At 35.2% G+C, this 23,192-nt stretch overlaps 2 protein-coding genes across 2 annotated transcripts; one reads left to right on the top strand and one right to left on the bottom strand.

Annotated features, from left to right (window-relative positions):
* The first annotated feature begins 8,116 nt into the window (after window positions 1-8,116).
* LOC117626510 (imidazole glycerol phosphate synthase hisHF, chloroplastic) lies at window positions 8,117-14,931 on the top strand. Its single transcript, XM_034358231.1, has 19 exons — window positions 8,117-8,378; window positions 8,476-8,558; window positions 8,935-9,029; window positions 9,335-9,438; window positions 10,014-10,183; window positions 10,307-10,421; window positions 10,906-10,961; window positions 11,051-11,089; window positions 11,276-11,374; window positions 11,699-11,761; window positions 11,854-11,916; window positions 12,078-12,160; window positions 12,337-12,445; window positions 12,540-12,593; window positions 13,063-13,150; window positions 13,269-13,306; window positions 13,901-14,006; window positions 14,285-14,451; window positions 14,545-14,931. Exons 1-19 carry the CDS (start codon window positions 8,231-8,233, stop codon window positions 14,602-14,604), a joined length of 1,740 nt encoding a protein of 579 aa, XP_034214122.1. The 5' UTR covers window positions 8,117-8,230; the 3' UTR covers window positions 14,605-14,931.
* A 5,066-nt stretch (window positions 14,932-19,997) lies between these two features.
* Window positions 19,998-21,518, bottom strand: LOC117625107 (probable F-box protein At4g22030). The gene has a single exon (XM_034356698.1). The coding sequence runs from the start codon at window positions 21,392-21,394 to the stop codon at window positions 20,114-20,116; it is 1,281 nt and encodes a 426-aa protein (XP_034212589.1). The 5' UTR covers window positions 21,395-21,518; the 3' UTR covers window positions 19,998-20,113.
* Window positions 21,519-23,192: the final 1,674 nt, after the last annotated feature.

Below are 23,192 nucleotides of genomic sequence, written 5' to 3'. Positions count from 1 at the left end.
TTTGTTATTTTTTCAAAAGTTTTTCATTCCAAGTTAAGTTATTATTTTAAACACTAAATTAACCATTTCCTAAACCTCTTCTTCCGTAAACTAATACTTAACATGTACATCTATACACACACTCTACCACTCTTCAAATTAATTTTTAAAAAAACACAAACTCCTCTACATCCTATTACCAAATTACTCTTCGCTTTCAATTCAAGAAACCTACTACACAGTACACTATCATCTTCTTTTCACAAACCTTAAATAATAATAATAATAATAATATTGCTACACATTTGACAACATTGTTTTTATCTCTTTGGCCACATTTTGTAATGCTGGGAAAGTAACCGGAAAATATCACTTTATTTCATTTTTCATGTTTGTTTTGAGTAAGAATGGAAAACAAAGTTTGTATAAATTTTCAATTATACCCATATTAAATCAAATAAAAAAAGAATGCATTTAATAATATATTGTAATTCTAAATTGTTAATGGGGACACAATGGTCATAAAAAATATTTATTTAATATTGGCTTATTTTCCCAAACTTTCCAATGAGAATGGAAAACAAAACACAAGTTGGGAGAATGGCTTCACATTCCCCCTACTTTCCCATGGGCCAGGCAATGATTTATCATGCCTGGACTTACCATACATGGGAAAACAATTGATTTTTCATCCCCAAGTCTCCTTTTCTATGAACCAAACGGGGCCTTTAAGTAATGTGAGGTTGAAGTGAACTTAGAATGGTGAGGGGCAAGATAGCGATGTGTGGGCTGTGAGGTTGATGAGTTTATTATCTATTTATTTTTTCTGCTGGGTGTGTATTTAGAGTTAGTTTGGGAAGATAGTGGGGTTTTCTTAAAAATTATGAAATTTGAATTAAAAGTTAGGGTGAACATAGAATATGGGGTGAACAAAGAGAAGTGCGAGGTTTAAATAAAAAAAACTCTTATTTTATTTCACCCAAGATGAAATTCATGTGTGCTGAGCAATAGGCATGGCCGCCACTTGTGGGTGAGGTAAGGGGTAAATGAGAGATCTGGGATCGTTCATGGTGTAAAATGAGTTGGAAACACGACAAAGGTATTTGGAGATTGTAGACCAATGGTCTTTTGGTACATAGGTTTGGCTTGGACTGGCATGGACTAAATTTAGTATCATGTTTGTTTCATTTAATTCTAGTCTTAGATGGGATTGCTAATACCGGGCCCACCAAAAACACCTCCTTAAGAGGGGACTACTAAGCCCTTGTTGAAAGGGATGATTAGCTAGTCCTATTTTCACCAATGTATAAGATGCATATATTATATTATTATAATGTACATATATTACTATTATTACGATTATTATTACTATTATTACATACACATATACTATAATGTACATATATACATGTATATATATATATATATAAACACATATATACATATATAATATATATAAATACATATAGATATATACACATATATTATTATTATAATATACTCATATACACATACATATTAATATTATAATAATAGCATACATGTATACATGTATATATGTAATATATATTATATTATATATTAATGTACATATATACACGTATATACACGTGAATATATATAAACACATATATACATATATAATATATAAATGCATATAGATATATACACGTATATTACTATTATAATATACCCATATACACATACATATTAATATTATAATAATAGCATACATGTATATATGTAATATATACATATATTATATTATATATTATAATACATATATATATAAGTATATATACATATATGTGTATATATATTATACCCATGTATGTATTATAATATACATATACACACGTATATACACATATACATTATATATTTATACTATATGTATATATATTATAATATACATATATATATACATGTATATACATATATATATATACATGTATATGTATTATAACCATGTATATTATAATATACAGATATACACCTATATACACATATATATACATGTATATATGTATATTCTTATAATATATATATATGTACATTTATATTGTTTAAAATATATAATATTATTATAATATACTTATATACATGTATATACACATATATGTTATATATATATATATATTATATGTATGTATATATACATATATATTATATATATATATTATAAAATACATATATACATATATATATAGATATTTTTGAAAAAATAAAAAAATTCTAGTCCTAATCCAAGTATACACCAAACGCAAGATAAGTGTTATCCAACTTAGACTAAGCCAAGCCAAGCCAATTCCTAAGCATAGTCCATGCCAAGACAGTCCTATGTAACAAACGAGCCCTAATTGTTGTACTTTATTCAATTTTTGGTTATTATAAAAAATAAAACTAATGAGAAAAGTAAAATCGGAATGATGAAATCTGAATAAATAATGTATTAAATCAAAAGACAGGTGTCAACATTACAGAGAAGGAAAACTAAGGGACACAAAATAGGGACAGCAACAGATTCACTTCGAGTGAGAATAGAAAATTAGCATGAGATAATTGATATCAATGACATTGATGCTACAATTACCGGAGCGGATCTCAAATACCAACAATTTAAATTTGAAAAAACATAATACTATCTTTCCACCCACTATTATTCTTAAAATATCCCATAGCGCATACCAAAAATGAATTCTGTCTCATAACTCCTCAAAGCGTGCCCCTGCATAATCTTCAGAATCCTTCTGTTTCTCTCCATCGATACCACCCATAACACAGCCATGATCATGCAACCTCACATAACTTTGGCCTTCTTACCAGTCCATTAAAATTCATGCCCTTGGAATTGCCCAGCTAATGCCCATCTCCCTGCACAAATTCAACTATAGACCCAAGGTCACCGAGCAATGAACTTATGATCATCTGTTTCCAAATTCTTCTTTAATAGGATACACCATTGAGGAGACAAGCAGGAATACGGAAGCCTTCTTTGAACCGTGTCTTCACCTCTTTTAATATTAATTTTACTATAAAAATCGTTAATAATGAAAGTTCTTGTGATTTCGTGGTCATGTCTGAAGGATGGGTGACTGGGCATTTGGTGTGAACCAAAGTCGGATGGGAAGCCTGAACTTTTCAAATTTCTATTGGAGTGATTCCAATATACCTTTGGTGTGAGATCCTAGAGACGAATCTCTCTTTTCTCTTTGTATAAGCTTTTTTTTTGGGTGAAGAAACGAGGCTAACGCCCAACAAAGAAATTAAACAATGGCTCGAGGCCTACAGACTCCAAGTAAAACTTCACTATGACAGGACCTAATACTATCAGGAGGGTCCTGGAAAGTTGACAGACCCAACTCAAGACGTGAATCCAATTCAGCTAGTTTATTCGCTACCATGTTGCACTCACGATATACATGATGAATAGAACAAACCCAGTTTTTGTTTATATAGGCCTTGCATCCCCACAACATAGTAGCAAGAGGATGAAAGTCTTCCACATTTTGTTAAGCAGATGTACCGCGGTCGCTGAGTTAGACTCGAGCACAACTGCACTGCAACCTATATCCCAAGCAAGTTTCAGTCCAAGATAGATGCCCCATAACTCAGCTTCCAAGACTTGTCCTACACCAAGATTGACAGCAAAGCCTCTCATCCACTGCCCAGAACTATCTCTTAGTACACCTCCAGCAGCAAATGCGTCCATCCACACCTTTTCTGCACCCGTCGGTATTGATTTTAATCACTCATTCATTCGGATATTGCCAAGAGAGCGCAGTGAAAGAGCGGGTGGGTTTTCTAGTTTTTCCAATATTGGCATGTGTCCAATCTGCAGCAGCCATAAGAATGATGTGTCTGGGGTTGTTGGGAAACACAAACCCATGATCAAAAATATTTTTGTTCCTCCATTTCCAAGGAAACCAGCAAGTGAAAGCAAACATGGTTGACCACTCCACTCCATAAGCCAAAATTGTAGAGTTGTGTAAATTTTTAGTAACCCAAGTATGAAGATCAATAGCCTGCAGCAAACTCAGATTCATAGGCATAAGGGACTAATGCTAAACTGAAATTGCCACTGGCAATTTTGTACAATATGAGCTGCATTCTCCATTGGGGCACCACAAATATCACAATTGGCAGTCATGGTCATCTTCCTTTTAACTCTTTGATCATTTGTTAAGAGTTTATCTTGGTGCAGCAACCAAAGGAAATATTTAATTTTGGGGGGAACCTTAATGTTCCATATAAAAGGCTAGCTAACATCCATATTCGACGACTCCAGACAATTAGCCATATATGCTGATTTAACACTGAAAGAGCCATTGGTAGTATGCTTCCAAATAGGAATATATGGTTTACAACTTAATCCAGCAGGTACACACGTAATATGACCTACCATCTCAATGCATTGAGCAAGAGTGAAACAGATATAGGTCGGGGAAGGGCGGATATGTGGGGTGGGTCAGAGAAGGAGCTTGGGGTGAGAGACGGAGAGAGGGGTTGCTGGGCTACGATATTTTTTATTTTGGTTTTAAATTTTAAATGATTTTTAATGAATAAGTGGGTTATGGGAGTTGAGGTTTTTTCCTAAGTCCTTAGAAGTCATTTTAAAATGGGTGAATTTATCTTTAAAATTTTGAAGACAAGGTGGATGAGGAAATATGACAAGAGGATAGAAATAAAAGCACTCAATTTAAAACTACTAAGAACGTCTCCAAGGGAGATGGGGAGACGTTAAATCCAACGTGAAAGCATGTAGAAAAAAATAATTGAGACTCACTTAATCGAAATGTTAAATCCTACGTGGAATAATTCTCTCTCCTGTTAACTTTAGTTGTTTGACTTTGTGATGTTATTTCATATTACTTTTCAATTAATGTGCCTAGAAAATAATAAACCAATAAACACTATGTAATAAAATAACAATAACGCTACGGGCACCAACTTGTTTACCAACTTTTGAATACCAACACATGTGGCACATGACATGGCAACCTATGTCATTTGCCACCTCATTTATTTTAATTACATAATTTGTTATATAAATAAAAGAATTTCACACCGAAAAAAGAAAAAAGAAAAAAGAAAAAAGAAAAAAGAAAAAAGAAAAAAGAAGAAAGAAAAAGAAAAAAAATTCTTTTATTTATATAATAAATTATGTAATTAAAATAAATGAGGTGGCAGATGACATAGGTTACCATGTCATGTGCCACATGTGTTGGTATCCAAAAGTTGGTAAATAAGTTGGTGCCCGTAGCGTTACTCATAAAATAAACTTTATTTTGATATGTTGGGTGGAATTCAAAACTTATATGTCAAATTACCACATAAGCCATCAAATTCAAATTTAATGTGTGATATTTGACATCTCCCTTGGAGATGTTCTAAGGAATTCATAAACGGTGGAATTTAAAATGATGACAATTAATGTTCTAGAAATTTTAAAGTTTATTGTTTGGCTAATGGATTTAAACATGAAATTTAACATTTTAAAACTTCCACACTCTTGGAATTTTAGAAATGACAACTATTTATATAGAATTTAAAGTTGAGATTCATAACCTCCAAATTCCATTTTTTTTTTCCACGTACAATTTCTAAATTTCTATGTTTTTTTTAAAATCCAAATACGGAAATTGGTATATGTCAATTTAGAAATTCTAACTTTTATCCAAATCCTAAGTTTATTTTCCCCATCCAAAAGCACTACACTAAATTTGTTCTCTATTTTTTAAATATTGTTTTTAATCAAATTTGGTACTTCCTCCAACTTAGGAAGAACCATATTTATACTCAACATATAAAACAGAGATCTCAAATGGTGAAACATCGAAAAACCCTAAAATTACTCTTAATTAATGACAATGTTAATTAATATCATGATGATAAAATGGTAAGAACTAACTGAAATGTATGCACCATATTTTTCAGTGAGTATATTTGTCAATGTTATTGTTGCTAACAAAACGTACTGATATGTTATCAATATATTTTCATCAACATCGATAAACAATCCAATCTTTAATAAGACCAGACATCATGCACAAAGAATTTCTGAACCAACTAAAATGTTTACTTATTAAAAACAGGCAAAGCCATAAAATTGAGGAACTTAGATAGGGAAATTATGGAATTGTAATTGGATCAATTACTCCCCTAGTTGATTCCATTCCTAATTTTGAGGTATTTGATTACGAATTTTAACATCTAATCCACATAAGGAATTAGGCCATCTCCAATTGAGAGGGCCAAATGTTAAAATTTGGCAATATAGCCTCGATGGAGCGCCCAAGGCATGTATAGGGCCAAGCAAAATATCAATCCAGTCAATATCTTGAGTGGAATAGCAGCCTACGTTAAGGATGGAAAAAAAATCCCCGCAGGGGTGGGTCCCTAACCCTAACGGGAGAAGATTTCGGGGCCAAACGGGTATAGGGTACGGGGATCCCTGAACTTAAAAAATCCCCGACGGGTATGGGGAGGGGATGGTATTGGCATCTCCATCCTCGTACCCGACCCGAAAATATATATGTTTATATTTAAATAAATATATATATATATAATTATAATATTTATGTTTAACCCTAAGTTAACCTCCCTCTCCTAATTCTTCCTAATCTTCTCTAGAATTTCATATTGATGTGATTTTGAATAGTTGAGTTGAACTTTATAGTTAATTTGGATGTGTTGAATGATAATTTAATATGAATATAATGTTAAAATGTATGATAAATATTTTTTATGCAAAAAAATTCAGAAATTCAGGATGGGTAAAAGGGATAGTCCCTCGAAGAGAACGGGGACGGAAATTCCCCGAAACCTATTAAACGGAGATGGGTTCGGCGATGGGGGCGGGGACAGAGAGCAGGGACGGGGATGATATTATCATACCCTGCCCTTATCGTTCCCGTTGCCATCCCTAGTCTACGTTTTACATGAATTGAAATTTGTTAGGGCCCACTCACACAACCACTGCCCCCATGTGCAAAGTCAGTTTTGTGGACCTATTAGAGTTAAACTATTTTTTAACAATTTAATAAGGGTATGGACTCAAAATTTGAGTCCGGAAGTTTGGGGAAAAAATTGTTTGAGTCCGGATAATACATGAATAGTTGTATTTTGAAGGGTGAAAATTTAGATTTAGCCCTGTTAACATTGGAGATGGCCTTAGAATTGTTTTGATACCAATTCCTGATAAGTAATAAAATAAAATAAAGAGTGCCGCTAAAAGAACCCTAAAACTAACTGAGTACACTTTATGATCTGAGTACACCCTAATATTTTAATCAAAATGTAAAATTAACTAATTACACCTTATTTAATTACCAAAAATACCTCTGGTACACCCTAATACACTCTATCACACAACACTCTAGTGCCAATCATAAACCAGGTTTCACTTTTTACATGAATTCATGCCATCTTTTCAGATTTTGGTTTCGCATCAAAATCTTTAATTTCATAAGTTATTGTGGGAGTAGATTCGCTAGCTCATTCAATTCAAAGCTTGATTCTTGTAAATCCTTGTGATTTTCTTCAAAATATGTGGAGGGAGACTCAAACATCTCTATCAAATTACTAGTGAAATGCATCATCATCAGTCTGAAATCCTTGAGAATTTTGGATGCTTCCAAGTTAGAAGAAAAGTTTAAACCCTGGGATTTTTAAGTCATCCACTTCAACTTTATTGTATGGATGATGTTGAGCTAAGAAGTCAGACTGGAACAAACTTCTTCATCCAAATATGGCTGCCCATCTTTCGCATCAGGAAGAATTAAGTACATGGAGAAACTCTGACACTTGTCTTTCGCCGTGTTTGTAAGGAAGCTCTAAGCCTTTGAAGCATCAAAGACCCTTAAAATTATAAGAAAATTTCTCTACGTTTGATTAGGATTGAATATAATAAGTAGGATGTACTTATTAAAATTATATTTGTTTTACAATTTCATATATCCTTTTTGGTTATTTTATATTATGATAAATTAGTAATTCAATAAATACTTTGGCAGTAGTTTCGTTTAGCAGCACTCTAAAATAAATAATGAATTCCCCAATGCGGTGCGTTTTGTCTCTTTTAAGACACTCGCCACAAACCACGAGCAAGACTGTAAATTCAGCCTCTAGGTAAAGTTATACACTGAAAAGACTCTCTCTCTCTCTCTCTCTCTCACAGCTGCAGTTTGGACTTTGGAGTCACTCAGGCTGAGGCGGGGAAAGCTGTTTTTCTCACTTCCCAGAGCCTGCAATGGAGGCGACGCCATTTGCTTCTACTACCAAAACGCTGTCGTTTCGATCATCGTCCCCCTCGTCTCTTCTTTTTCTTCGCAAAAATCGCCTCAATTTCCGACCTTCCAGAAACTTCTACGTCCGTGCCTCCTCTGCCGGAGACTCCGGTATATATCTCTCTCTCTCTCTCTCTCGCTATTTTCCTGTTAAATTTATTTATTTAATGATAAATTTCAAATGATTTTGTTTTTGATATTCAATCAGTGGTGACTCTGCTTGACTACGGTGCCGGCAATGTTCGTAGTGTGAGGAATGCCATTCGCCACCTCGGCTTCGACGTTAAAGATGTAATTCTTTTTCTTTTCTTTTCTCAATATATATCTATCTATCTATGCTTTGCTTTCTTTTTATTTGAATTCATTCTCATAGTTCCTTACATTGAGCTTCTCATACTTAACCATTCAATTCCTTCGCTAACAATTCCATATATATTTTGAATTGTTTCCATTCTGCTATGCCTCATTTGTGCTTTGTTCCAAAGTTTTATACTTCTAAGTGGTTTCTTTGTAATGATGGGTAAATTTTGCTGTTTTTTTAAATTTTAAATTTTAATTTTTATATGTTACAGATTTTATGAAAAAAGAAAAGAAAGATGTAGAAAATCGATTCATATAAAATTTGGTAAATCAATGAATAAAGTTTTAACACAAATTCAAAATGTAGGTTCAAACTCCAGAAGACATTCTCAACGCCAACCGCCTAGTTTTTCCTGGAGTGGGGGCTTTTGCTGCGGCCATGGATGTGCTGAATAAGAATGGGTGTGTGTCTCTTTTCTTTTATATCAGATTCTATAAGGATCAATTGCATGTTTGTTCCATTAAAATAGATTAGTGACAAAGAAGGGATATTGGTGATAAGGAGTGCCTATTCAGAGAATGCCGAAATGTGGTTAAGTAAAGTTAATCGCAACAATGATTGGTAGCGGGCTTGAATATCAAATCCGAATATAAGATGGATTTGAATATTTCTCCTTTGTTAACTAATCTTATAATATTACCAATGTAATTCCAATTATTTACTTTTTTATATTGTGGAGAATTTTCAGCCCTTTAATGTTTTTCAGGATGGCTGAAGCACTCTGTTCATATATTGAGAAGGACCGACCATTTCTAGGCATTTGTCTGGGACTTCAGCTCCTTTTTGAATCCAGTGAAGAGAAAGGACCAGGTCAGTGCTTGATGCCTCATTTTGTCATTAATTCTTTTTGTTGGGATTTGGTAACTCATCATAATCTGCATGGATCTCAGTCATGGAGTATTCACCTGTAACAATTTGGATTGAATGATTGAAAAGAAAGGAATTGGATTTGACAATAAGGCTAGATTAGTATAAAATTACTAAATATCACGTATTGAAAAGGATTTGAAATAACTTATACAATATATTTGAGATGGATTTGCAATGACTATATACAATGATTCGTTTGACATCCATGTGTTTATTCTTTCTTCCCATGCAAATATAAGTATTATGTATTGTAATAGTACGTTTAAGAAATTTAATTATATAATAGTAACTAAAATCCCTAGAATAGAAATCACTCTTCCCATATAAAAGTATTTCTTTTAGCAACTACTGAGGGTGCAGCAATCCATTTGTGAAGTTGTTATTGTTATTATAATTATAATGAGAGAGAGAGAGAGAGAGAGAGAGAGAGAGAGAGAGAGAGAGAGAGAGGAGAGGAGATAGTATCGGTGTGCTTAAACAAATTTATGTTATTTCTGACGTTATATATGTCTCAGTGAAAGGTCTTGGCTTGATACCCGGAGTGGTTGGGCGTTTTGATTCATCAAATGGTTTCCAAGTTCCACACATTGGATGGAATGCTTTGCAGATTAGAAAAGACTCATTAATTTTGGATGATGTTGGAAGCAATCATGTCTATTTTGTTCATTCTTACAGAGCCATGCCAGTATGTCTTATTTTCCTCTATTACAGAAAGTAATTTGAAGTTCATTTATCTGCTGCTTACTTTCACTAAAATACGGTGATTCTGTATGTTTATTGGGTTGACATATTTCTATCCAATTTTCAGTCAGATGAAAACAAAGAATGGGTTTCATCTACTTGCAACTATGGTGACAATTTTATTGCGTCCGTTAGAAGGGGAAATGTGCATGCAGTTCAATTTCACCCGGAAAAGAGTGGAGGTAAGATACCATTTGCTCTCTCCTGTCTGTTTGTAGATTTTTAATGGTAGCTGAAAGTGTACAGGAATTGCAGTAAACTTCCATGTCTTGTTTCTTTTGGTAAGAAGGAAGCAGATTTTATCTCACATGACTTGACCTTGGAGTTCCTTCTGACATTTTGAATTTGTAAACCCCTATAGCAAGGAACTGAAGCAGCAAACCAAATATTAAATGCAAAATCACTCAACTCTCTAAAGTAATGAGAAATGAAACTTAACTGTTGAAAATTTCAGAAATGAGCTTCCTTTCTGTGGCATTTTAAAAGTTCTCCTCTCCTTTCCCCCATTATTTACTAGAGTGAAGAGGGTAAAAATTTTGTTTAAGGTTTATGCAGTGGTTCTTTTCCAACCTGCTTTTGTGTGTAATTTTTGGCGCTCTGTTTTCTTTTATTTTTTATATTAAAGCCCTGTTACTGACAAAATATTATCTGAAAATGAATGTTTAGATGTTGGTCTTTCAATATTGAGAAGATTTTTGTATCCAAAGGCACAGTTGACAAAGGTAACCTCTGACCTCTGAGAAATATGCTTCTCATATGTTGACTACTCTGTTCAACCATCTAACAATCTGAGATGTTCTTGTGAAGACAGAAGCCCACTGAAAGGAAGGCTTTGAAACTTGCAAAGAGGGTAATTCCTATTCACTTATTTTTATATTTACCTTCTTTTTTGTGTTTTTGGGTGGAAGGAGAGGGATTGAATTTTAACCTGCTTAACACATTCGTCCAACTTACAATATTGTGGGTCTGATCAGTACTTATCTCATTGTCTTTCATATGCTGACTGCGAAGGTTCACCATAATTTCTATTACTTAGGTGATTGCTTGTCTTGATGTGAGGACGAATGACAAAGGAGATCTTGTTGTAACCAAAGGCGACCAATACGATGTAAGAGAGCATACAAAAGAGAATGAGGTATTTCTATAATTCTTGACTCCTGCCTTCCGTGATTTTGGTGATTTTTTCCAATTTGAGTAAGCGACCTTCTTGTAAAAGGATCATAAGAGCACCAGGAGAAAGTGTATCTTTGTCTTGGCGGATTAATGTTGTCACTTAATGAAAAGGTTTACTTTTTCTATTTATCGTGGTATCTATGTATCATTCCTATTCAAAATAATGTATGTATCATTCCTATTCAAAATAATGTGTGACATATTTTTGTAATCTTGATGATGGTCCAAATTCTTTTCATTATGGCATAAAATTGCTTCTATGTCTACTAATCAGAAACTTTGGTAGGTGAGAGAACTTGGCAAGCCTGTGGAGCTGGCTCGACAGTATTACAAAGATGGGGCGGATGAGGTATGCCTCCTTAAGTTTGAACAAATTTCACTGCTTATGCATCATCAAAGTGCTGTGATAATCTGCTTAAAGTCTTGATCTTGAATTTTCAGGTCAGTTTTTTAAATATTACCGGTTTCCGCGACTTCCCTTTGGGCGACTTGCCCATGTTACAGGTTTGTGATAGAACTGTTACACTTAAATCTGTCAATTTTGACAAAATAGTGAGTTTTCCTATTTTGAATTTGTGGTGTTGTTTCGACCAAAAAAAATAAATACTTGCGTTGTTATATTTTAACTAATTTCTTAATTCTTGTTTACTTTCCATGCTTTGTAGGTACTGAGATACACATCAGAAAATGTTTTTGTACCATTAACAGTTGGAGGTGGCATTAGAGATTTTACAGATGCTAATGGCAGGTATACTCTTGGGTGTTCTATTTTGATGAGCCAATATTGTCTTTTCTTTACATGTTTCAACTTTCCTTCTTATATTTTTCCCTATAGAAATTGAATTCAATAGCTTCCACTCATATTATGTGCGTTGATTAAGTGTAGGAGTATGGACATGGATTTAAGTTCATTTTGTTTTTCAGGAAGTATTCTAGTTTGGAAGTTGCTTCAGAATATTTCAGATGTGGGGCTGATAAGATTTCCATTGGGAGTGATGCAGTTTATGCTGCAGAAGAATATTTAAGAACTGGAGTATGCAATAATTTTCATTGTTTCAAATTCAGATCTGTGCAATGCACATGACTCTGTGTATGCCTCTCTAATGGTTCTTCTACTGATCTTTTAGGTAAAAAGTGGAAATAGTAGCTTAGAGCAGATATCTAGAGTTTATGGAAATCAGGTAATAACTTGTCCAGTAGTTTCATCCATTACATTCTTTTGAGTTGATTTGCACAATTTCAAGACATATTATACAAAGTCTTAGTATACATTCTTATGGTTCTAATTAATCGTTGACATTGCATTCTTGTGCTTCTTTTTTTTTTTTATATTGTCCCAGCTTCTAGTTTCTGTAGTATTTATTTTGACTGACGAGAATTCATTATAGTTCTTGTAGTAGCATAAAGTTGGAAACTAGAATTAAATAAAGAGGCTTTTCTCCTGCTTAACTGTGGTTTTGAATTTGCAAACAACTGTTGTTTTTGCTGTTACGTGTTCTGAATTTGTTGAGGGTTTAGGACTATTGTCTTGACTGATTAATTGATCATGGTCTTTTTCTGCCTGGAGTCCTGGACGGCTGTAATCCAGTCTGCTATTGTGTCTCAGTTTTTCAAGTTCCTTATTTAGTTTATTTAATATATATGTTGCAGGCTGTGGTTGTAAGCATTGATCCTTGCAGAGTGTACCTTAAAAATCCAGAGGATGCAGGGTTCAAGACTATTAGGGTAACAAACCCAGGTAAAGGGGGCATAACTTCAGTTTTTGCTTCTTTTTCTTGCTTGGATAATTCGTTCATCTTCATGTTTCATGTTAAAATTTTGTAGAAAGGTCAAAAAATGTTTATTATTGAATTCAGGTCCAAACGGAGAAGAATTTGCATGGTATCAGTGTACAGTAAGCATTCTTTTCTTTTGCTTTCTTTACCTGTGCACTACCATTCAAAGTTAAAACATGATATATATTCTGAAGCATGCATATTACATGGATTTGCTTCATTTAATTTGCCCGCAGAAAATAAAATAGTAATAAGAATTCCCTGAACCTCCATGTCTGGGTAGTTCCTTAGCCTGGCATTAACTATCAGATCTAAAGACATAATTAGGATTATATATTGTTAATTTAAGATAACATTTCATGTGGGTAGAGTTTCAGTTTTTTCATAAGAGAGAAAGGAGCTTAGAGACTTATGTCATCTTACCACACACACACACATACAAAGAGAGCTATATCTGTGTGTGCTTGTGAATTCGTTCTTTTTCAAATTTAACTCATTATCAATTTATCATACTCCTGTAAGATATTTCTGTGCTTCAATTGTATGTTGAAATAAATAATTTGTAGGATGATGGGATCGACTTGTTTGTCAGATGCACCAACTAAAGATCCTTTCTTTGACCGGTTACATCATTAGAAGATTTCCCCCCCTTTTTTTTAGGAAAGAAGATTTTCCCTATTGTATCTTGAAACTGTCTGTTGTTTGTTCTGAAGGTTAGCGGTGGCCGAGAAGGCCGACCAATTGGAGCTTATGAGCTTGCAAAAGCAGTTGAGGAGCTTGGAGCTGGAGAAATACTGCTAAACTGCATTGATTGTGATGGTAAAGAATACTTTGGTGTTCCTCACCCATTACAAGTCAATTTCTCTTTTGAGCATAGCTCTTTTTTGGGAAGAGAATACATAAAGTTAATGATATTTACAATGAATGCTAAGTTATTCCCCCTGTAAGTGTTAGTTTCTCAAACTAACATGGCATTCAGAGAAAAACGCAAGAATGTTTGGAGTTATCTATTTGCATTTTTAAAAAATTCATTCTCAAACTGGTTTGTTGTTTCTATTGGCTTCTCATGCTGATGCCGACTCCTTGATGCTTTTCAGGTCAAAAGAAGGGATTTGATATAGATTTAATAAAGCTGATCTCAGATGCTGTGAGCATTCCTGTGATTGCTAGTAGTGGTGCTGGTTCTGCTGAACACTTCTCAGAGGTGTTTAGGAAAACAAATGCATCTGCTGCCCTTGCTGCGGGCATTTTCCATCGGAAGGAGGTACAACTTGAGAACCTTTTATAAAACTTGTGAGCATCTCAGTGCTGATTATCATTATCTTATTAATTAATACCCTGATTATAATGGTTGCAGGTGCCTATACAATCTGTAAAGGAGCACTTGTTAAATGAAGGCATAGAAGTCAGAATCTGAACACATCAGTTGCTCCAAAAGCTTTCCAACTTGTAAGCCAAGAGAGACTTTTTTATATCGAAAAGAAAAGGTTGTGAGAGCCGTTAAATTCATCAGTTCAGTACTGTTGAATCGCATTGATTTTGTGGCAAAAAATGATTCTAAAATTATTTCAAGTTATCTAAACGGGAGAACCTTAAAATTTATCGCCCTAGGCAGAACTTATAGAATGCAGTTGTTTGCTTTCCTATATTTGACAGTATGATGTAACATATTGCTTGGCAACTGGGATTTTCACATTTAGTTGGTTCAACCTAGATAATAATTTCTTGCCAATTTTCCATCCTATACCATTACATCCGATGGCAAAAGCTTTCCTGTGTAATTGATTATCTTTTGAGCATTTTAAGATGTGTAATGAATCATGATCAAGCTGCCTAGTGTCATATCATTTGAGCCGATATTGGGAAGGAGTTAGCGGCAAATATTCTCATGCTTAACAAATACCTAGAGGTAGGGGTGGGCTTGGTGTCGCTTGGTTTGGGTTTGAGCCCAAACCGCACACTGAACCGTAGCCCTCGGTGGAGCATTTTCTAGCGCAAACACCGAACCACCACCCCCAGTTAACCGGAGTCCTCTATTAACCAGTTGTACTGTTTGGGTTGTTGCTTACATCGTACTAAAGGTTCAGAACACTCAAAAGTACGGTAACTCGTGATTTATTGCAGCACAAGTGGTAGAAATACTGGTAAAGAAAGCAAATCCATATCATGCGTGTTTCAGAATGAGGGAAATTTTGAAAACTACTCCTTTTTTAATGCACTTCAAAACCTTTAGGTCCCGTTTGGTTCACGGAATGGATTTGAGGGAAAATTATTTCCCATGTCATTTCTCAAGGAATGGGAATGAAAGATTCATTTCCCACGTTCGGTAATGTCGAGAAAGTAATTGGGAGATTTCACTTTGTTTTCTTTCCCATGTTTGTTTTGAGTAGGAATGGAAAACAAAGTTTGTATAATTTTTCAATTAAATCCATATTAAATCAAATTAAAAAAAAGGATGCATTTAATGATACATTGTAATTATAAATTGTTCATAGGGACAAAATAGTCATGAAAATTGTGCATTGAATGTTGGCTTATTTTTCCAAACTTTCCCATAAGGAGGGAAAACAAAACTGAAGTTAAGAGGAGGGCTTCACTTTCCCCCCTTACTTTCCCATGTGCCAGACAACCATTTCCCATGCCTGAAATTACCAAACATGGGAAAGCAATTGAATTCTCATTCCCACGCCTCCTTTCCCATGAACCAAACGGGGCCATAGAATTAGGGAAAGTTTGGTTTCGTATATCCCTAGCCAAAAACTGATGGGCATCGACTTAAACACCCTGAAACAACTCTTCACTTACACCCAACCTGACAGGACCCGACCCAATTTCCACTTTGAAATTCGAGCTAAGTCCTGTGCGTGTCCGACACCTGGCGAATGTCGGGCACAAAGGACCTTTTTACCCTTCTTGTTTCAAATTCTTTTTTCTAATTTTCCCTTCGACTTCTGCCGAAAATTCGGCAGAGTCTCCCCTGTATTTTGACCAAACCTAAATTTTTCCACCTGTCAAACAATCAAATAAATTCACACCAACTGCCAGAATATCTCAAATTATAGGTCTCAATTCCAGTTTTCCACTAAAACTAGATATCAGAGCATTTTCTAAGGTTCACAAAGTTTCAGGGATTTTTTCGCAAAACTTTACCTTATTTGGTGGCGCGGAAGCTAGGGATGGCCCGGTGGTGGGTGCCTGCTCTCATCTACGGCCTAGGGGCGAAAAACAAGTTTAAAATTGTGAGTGGACAAAAATACAGTTCTTAGAAACAAGTTAGAACATAATAACCCCCTTTTTGAAATAGCTAAGGATATAAATCGATAATTTAACTATATTCCAATATAAGAAATTCAATAAGCATGAATAAGTATGCTGATGAATATACTTGCATAACTGATCAAATATAAAGATATCAATGCCTGAGAAATCAGATAAGCTGGTATAAAATAACTGAAAGTCATAATTAAATAAGAGAAAACTCAAAATCCTTTGAAAATACCACTTATTTGTACCCCTGTCATATCCGTCAATTCCCCTGGCAGGCCTCGGGCGCACAGAGTCAGCCTGATCCGCAATCCTGGCAGGTCTCGGGGACACAGAGTCAGCCGAGCCGCAATCCTGGCAGGTCTCGGGACACCAAGTCTGTCGAGCCGCAAATTCTGGCACTCACGGTCCGAGCGTCCCCGAAACTCGTGAGGCAAAGTCAAGTGCACTGACATAAACTGAAATCGGACTGGATGTCCGCAGACATCGGTCCAACTGTGGGTAATCACCAAAGAAAATGGGTACTAGGTGGTTTTAAAATAAATTCCTTTAGAAAAATCTGATTAATAACTGAAATCTCAAATTGTGCTGCTATTTCATCTGCCATAAACCTCAAACTCTGTTTTCTATAACTCTTTAGCATGTGTAAGTAAGCAGCACAAAACTATGGAATTATTTATGTACTAATCATGCTCGGAAACATAACAAAACTTATTCAGATAAACTCATTTATAAAACTTATTTATATAAAATCACGATAAAATCATTAAGTAAACTCAGTTATATAAATCATTTATATAACTCATTTAGATAAAATCATTTATAAAAGAAAGTCCACTCACAGATGGTCCGAGCTAATTGGACCATTCGAAGGTCCCTCCTGCGGGTCGACTGGACCTCTGGTGCCTCACTCGAATGATTTGGTGGAGAAACGAAGGAGAAAATCGAGCTGGAAAATCGGTGAAACTTGGGTGAACATCCGTCGGAAATCATGACTTTCCGACCAGCTCCGGGCGGCCCAAGGGTGGAGGTCGGTCGGAAAAGGTAGGGGACTCGATGGCGGTTCCAACGCCACCGGTCCCGCGGCCATTGGTGCTCGGAGGCGGTGCCAGTAATCTCTGGAAGGCGGCTGCCCGTTTTCGTGCAGAGAGAGGGAGCTGCTGGGTTTTATAGATGCAACTTTGAAATATTTGCGGTTATGCCACTGAGACTATTTTGACCATAACTCTTTCGTTACAATTCCGATTTGGGTCTACTCCATGTCTACGGACTCGTTTCGCCGTGCTCTACGCAACGGCGCAAGCGGAATTCCCAAATTTTTTCTCGATCAAAAAGTCAACTTTTTCTCTATTAAATTATGTGAGGGCAAAATTGTCTTTTTGCTAGAAGATATTAATCCTACTTTTTAGATATTTTGTTTTGGGTTATTACACAACCTATCCTACAGCTTTTTCCCCACATTCTGTAATGCTTGCAGAATTGGTGATTTGTTTTCGATTTATACTGAAGTTTTTTGTGTTTTCATAATACCTCAAAGGTTTCGGAAATTACTCTAATACCTTCTCAGGTTTCAGATGGTTTGTAGGAAACCCTTCATTTACTTTTCCATCCTAAAATTGATGATGTCATTAAAAAGTAGGTCAAGTAAACTCAGTTTTGATTTAGGGGGGGTATATTCAATTAAGATTTTAAAAGTTTTTAAGAGAGTTTAAAAGTTTAGGTGTATTCAATTCAGATTTTAAAAGAGTTTGTAAAAGTTTGGGCGTATTCAATTCAGATTTCAATTGACATTTAAAAAATACAGGTGTATTCAATAATTGAATACACATTTTAATTTGTAAAAGTTTGGGCGTATTCAATTCAGATTTCAATTGACATTTAAAAAATACAGGTGTATTCAATAATTGAATACACATTTTAATTTGTAAAAGTTTGGGCGTATTCAATTCAGATTTCAATTGACATTTAAAAAATACAGGTGTATTCAATAATTGAATACACATTTTAAAAGAGTTTGTAAAAGTTTGGGTGTATTCAATTCAGATTTCAATTGACATTTAAAAAATACAAGTGTATTCAATAATTACTTTTTAAAAGTCAAACAAAATTTAGGTATATTCAAAAAGTAATTTATTTTGAAAGAATTAATGAGTTGCCCAATTTCGTTAGAAATTAAAGTGGTAAGTATAAATACAAAAGGCCCTAACAAATCTTATGTCAACCCTAGAAACTTTGAACGTGCTCTACGCTTTCCAGTCCTTGAACGTGTGTGCTTGTCAATTGGAGGTAGAAAATCTCTTCTCTTTTTCTACGTTTTCATATATGTATGATCTTTCATCATGTGTTTGAATAGTTGTTGTTGTTGTCCATCACCATATATCGATGAACAGTAGCATATATATTGATGTACATCATAATATGAATAGTTGCTGCTTGAATAGTTGTTGTTGTTGCCATCATCATTTATAGATGAACACCAACATATTTGTTGCTGTAAATATTACTGTACATCAAACAAGTTTTAGTTTTCTACGTTTTTTCAACCTTTCCTTCTTTTCTTTTTTTGGTTGCTGTGATTATTATTATTTTATTTTTGTTGTTGTTAATTTTTGTTTTGTTCCTGTACATCATATTATATATGATAGCCTTCTTCATCGATCTATTGTCATCCTTTTTTTTTTGGTTCTGCGTTTTCCTTCTTTATCTTTATTAATGTACAATATCTGTACATATCTAGTCCATGCCAAAACAAAAAGGAAAAAATTATCTTCATATATATATATATATATATATATATATATATTCTTATGAACTAATTAGAACTCTAATTAACTCTTTTAAAATCTGTTTACACCATAGTGAACCGAGCAGACCCAGCATCAAAGCGACTAGCACCAAGGCAGCCACGCCTTCTCCCCTGCCGAAGGAAGACACACTTCCGAGGTGCCAGACACCTGCCGAAGCTCCCAACTGCCAAACCTAATCCCTAGGACACGTGTCGCCACCACGACGACTTGCACAAAGTCCCACATTGAAACTTTATGCAAACCTCCTACTTTCACCTCCCTATAAATAGGGAACAGTACCCAAGTAAAAAGGGTAACTACTCTCTCACTTTTACTGTTACTCTGCCAAAGTTACCACTTGTAGCTGACTTAGGCATCGGAGAGTCTTCGGCCGGCACCACACCGGTATTCGAAGCTTAACGATTGCTTCTACCATTTTGTCTTATGCAGGTCTCCCACCAGCCTATTTCACCAAGGGCCTCAGTCCTCTTCCCTGCTGAAGACCCCACATATCCCATCACTAAGTTGGACTCAATATTGGCCGGGCCATTTTGAGCATCAACAGTTTGACGCCGTCTGTAGGAATCGAACCCACGACCACGTGAGCCTCAGTTAAAATCTACCAAACACCATTAAAATCAATCTAGGAATTCAATCAAACTCTATGTGGAGTTTATAGAAATCAGTTGAAATACATTAAACTCTATAAACTTTATAACTTCATTTAACTCTTTTAAAATCTTAATTGAATTGCGTATTATTCAAAAGACTAGTTTGTCCAGATTTCTTCTACTTAAATATACAAAAACAAAACAAAAGACAAAGAAGAAGAAGAAGAATATATCTAACAAAGTCAGGAGACCCAAGGGAAATCAATCAAAAAAGCTTGCTTGCAAATTCTTCTTTAGCCTGTTTAAATCTTGAAGACAAAGATGAAGAACTTGCAAGGTCTCTGAGTTCTGCAAGGCTCCTGCCAAGCTGAAGAGCCACTTTCACTTCAAACAGCTCCCCATTCTCTCTCTCTCCAACCTCTCCTTCCTTGAGAGTTGATTCTATGGTCTCCTCCATGAGCTTAAAAAACCCTGCAGAACTCCTATACATCTCAAACACCATTCCCACTTGCCCACCATGCTCCAAAGTATTGACCACGCTGGCCAAAGCCCCAAACACCACAGCCAAAACTGCACCCCATGAACCAAAACCAGTCAACCCAACAAGCCCTGCCCCAGCTGCAGCAAAACCAGTGAGCAAAGGGCCACAGAATGCTAGTATTTTGTTAACCTTCAACACCACATTGCTTAGCCTCACATATTCTGCAGCATCTTTTCCTCTCACCACACCCAAAATCTCCTTCATTTCCTCTTCCAGCTTCTCATCCCACCCATTCCTCTCAACCGTCTCACTCGTCTCTTCATGTTGAGGCTTGGATTCTTCTGGCCACCACACAGCAGGCTTCACAAGGGAGGGAAATTTCTCAATCATGGTCCCAAGCAAGGGCAGTGGGTAGGCCTTATCTAAAGCCAAAACCTTTTCCATTGCAACCTTCACATCATTTGAAGTTGGGGTTTTTAAAGCCAGAGTGGTTTTGATCTCTTCATGAAGCCTCTTAAAAAGCCTTGAAGCATTTCTCTGCTCCTCTGCTAGCTGAGAAGGCTGGATCTTATTCATCACCAGCAAAATCCCAGTGACAGCCATGTATAGGAGACTGGAAGAGAGCTTGAGAGCCAAAATGGGTGCTCCTCCAGATCCACTCACAGCTGCAAGTCCAGCCATGATTGCAGCAGTGGCTGTCATTCCATTCAGAGAGTTGAGAAGCAGGCCATTCCAATTGTCCCTCTGGGCACAAATGTTCTTGTGCATTTCTACTCTGTCAGAGACAATTTCCTTTATTGCATATAGCTCTTGCACCAACTTTGAATCTGAAATTGCTTCACTACCCTTTGATCTCCTAGTGTTTTTAAAATTTGGGTTCATTTCTATATGAGTTGAAGTTGCTGTTAGATTTAGTAACCCATTGGGTTGACTCAGTTCATCCAGCCTAGGAACTGAGAGATGGGATGATTTTTGGAATTTTGGGGTGTGGAAAGTGGTTTTGGTTTTTTTAAATGAAGCTGAAGAAAAAGAAGAAGAGCAAAATGAAGCTTGAAGAGTAGCCATGGTTCATGAACAACTGCTGCAAATTTGTTTCGAACTTCAGAATTCAGATTGAAGGTGTTTTAGTGAGTGAGATGGATGAGAATTTGATTCAGATTTATACAGAAGGAGCTACAGGAGGAAAGACGCGAAACAGGCGTGTGTTAGAGACTTGGTTTTTTAATTTCAACGTTTTACGTAGACTAATTCATCTTAGTCTTTGTTTAATATTTATTATACCTCTGACCATTTACCCCGGAAGAGACAAATTGTACTTTTGACTCATTAAGTTGGAGAGAGTCAATTTTTCAACTCCATTAATTATACAGTATCACATGCGTTTTGTGCTTTGGTCGGTAAGCATATAATACATTGCAATTTGCAAGCAAAATAACTTCGTGGCTCGGATTGTCTGTTGTCTACCGCTGGAGAAAACTGGCGATCATCACTCGTCGTCTGTACAATTACGAGTTTATCGCAAATGGGATCTATCCTTATAACATTTTGATAATGTGTGTGAGATTATGAGTTTATTTTTTTTATTACGTGATTATATATGATAAGGAATGTATCCTAAGATTAATTATATACAACCGGTTACACTTGAAATTTTTTGACGTCATCACCAACCAATAGAATTTAGTACACGTCAGTCATGAGCATTTTTAGCAAGAAAAATGCTAAATTTACCACATTTTTATACTACATTATGTATTACGTCTCTAATAGAGATGGACTTCATTGTATTGGTGGATTCCACCGCTATTAGAAATGTGGTATACAACCTTTTCGCAATCAGCATGCTTAGAAACAAACGAGTGGACCAAGATGCTGACGTAATCACTTACGATGGTTGCAGTTGACCCTTGAATCTAATCTGTACATCAGCTTCTAAACTAAAATTGGGAATCTAAACTCTCTCTCTCTCTCTCTCTCTCTCTTATTTATGTATCTACAAATATCACGTAGATTTTGGTTCATATGATAGGGAAATTTACATAAATATCATCTCAACTTTTAGGTAAGTGCGCCATTACTACTTCAACTTTTTATTTTTATTTTTAACCACCTGAATTTTGTAAAGTATTGCAATCCACCATCTATGTCTAATCCCCTTAAAGTTTCCGTTAAGTTTCAAGGTATTTTCGTATGTTCCGTATAACCAAAAATAAAATTTAGAAAAAGGAAAGAAATATGTCATTACCGCTAATCCACCCTATGTATTAGTGTTCAAGCAAAATTTATTTTGGAACACGTCACCAGCAGCCACCCCCTCTCATTCCATAATGTATGATTCTCCTTTATTATTTGCATAATAATAAGAATATACCTTCTTCCAGGGGTGGAGGGAGCTAAGGCCCAGGGGCTCCTATGCCCCCTCTCAATTTTATTGAGGCCTTTGTTTTCTTAACACAATGACCAATCTTTTATCAAATTTTATTGAGGACCTTTTTATGTTTTTCTTATCTCTCTTTTCACTATTTTATTACTATCCTTTTTATATCTCCTTTTGTCTTATTTTGACTCTAAATTTTGTAGTAATAAATTACAATTGAAATTTCTTAGTGTGTATTTAACAAAGTACATGTAATTTGAATCAATATCTTTTTGCTAGTATTAATGATGAGTAGGAAGTTTCTGTATTGAAATGACTATCTACTCTATTATAAATGTCACCTAAGAATCAATATCTATTATAAAAGTTTCTGTATTGAAATGACTATCTACTCTATTATAAATGGCACCTAAGAAATTCCATATTACAAATATCATTTCAATATTTAAGGTCTTCCTTCTATATAAAGTTTTTGGCTTCGCCACT

The sequence above is a fragment of the Prunus dulcis genome, chromosome 4 (genome assembly GCF_902201215.1).
Source record: "Prunus dulcis chromosome 4, ALMONDv2, whole genome shotgun sequence".
In the NCBI taxonomy this organism is placed as follows: domain Eukaryota; kingdom Viridiplantae; phylum Streptophyta; class Magnoliopsida; order Rosales; family Rosaceae; genus Prunus; species Prunus dulcis.
This window is presented reverse-complemented; position numbering and strand designations above follow the sequence as displayed.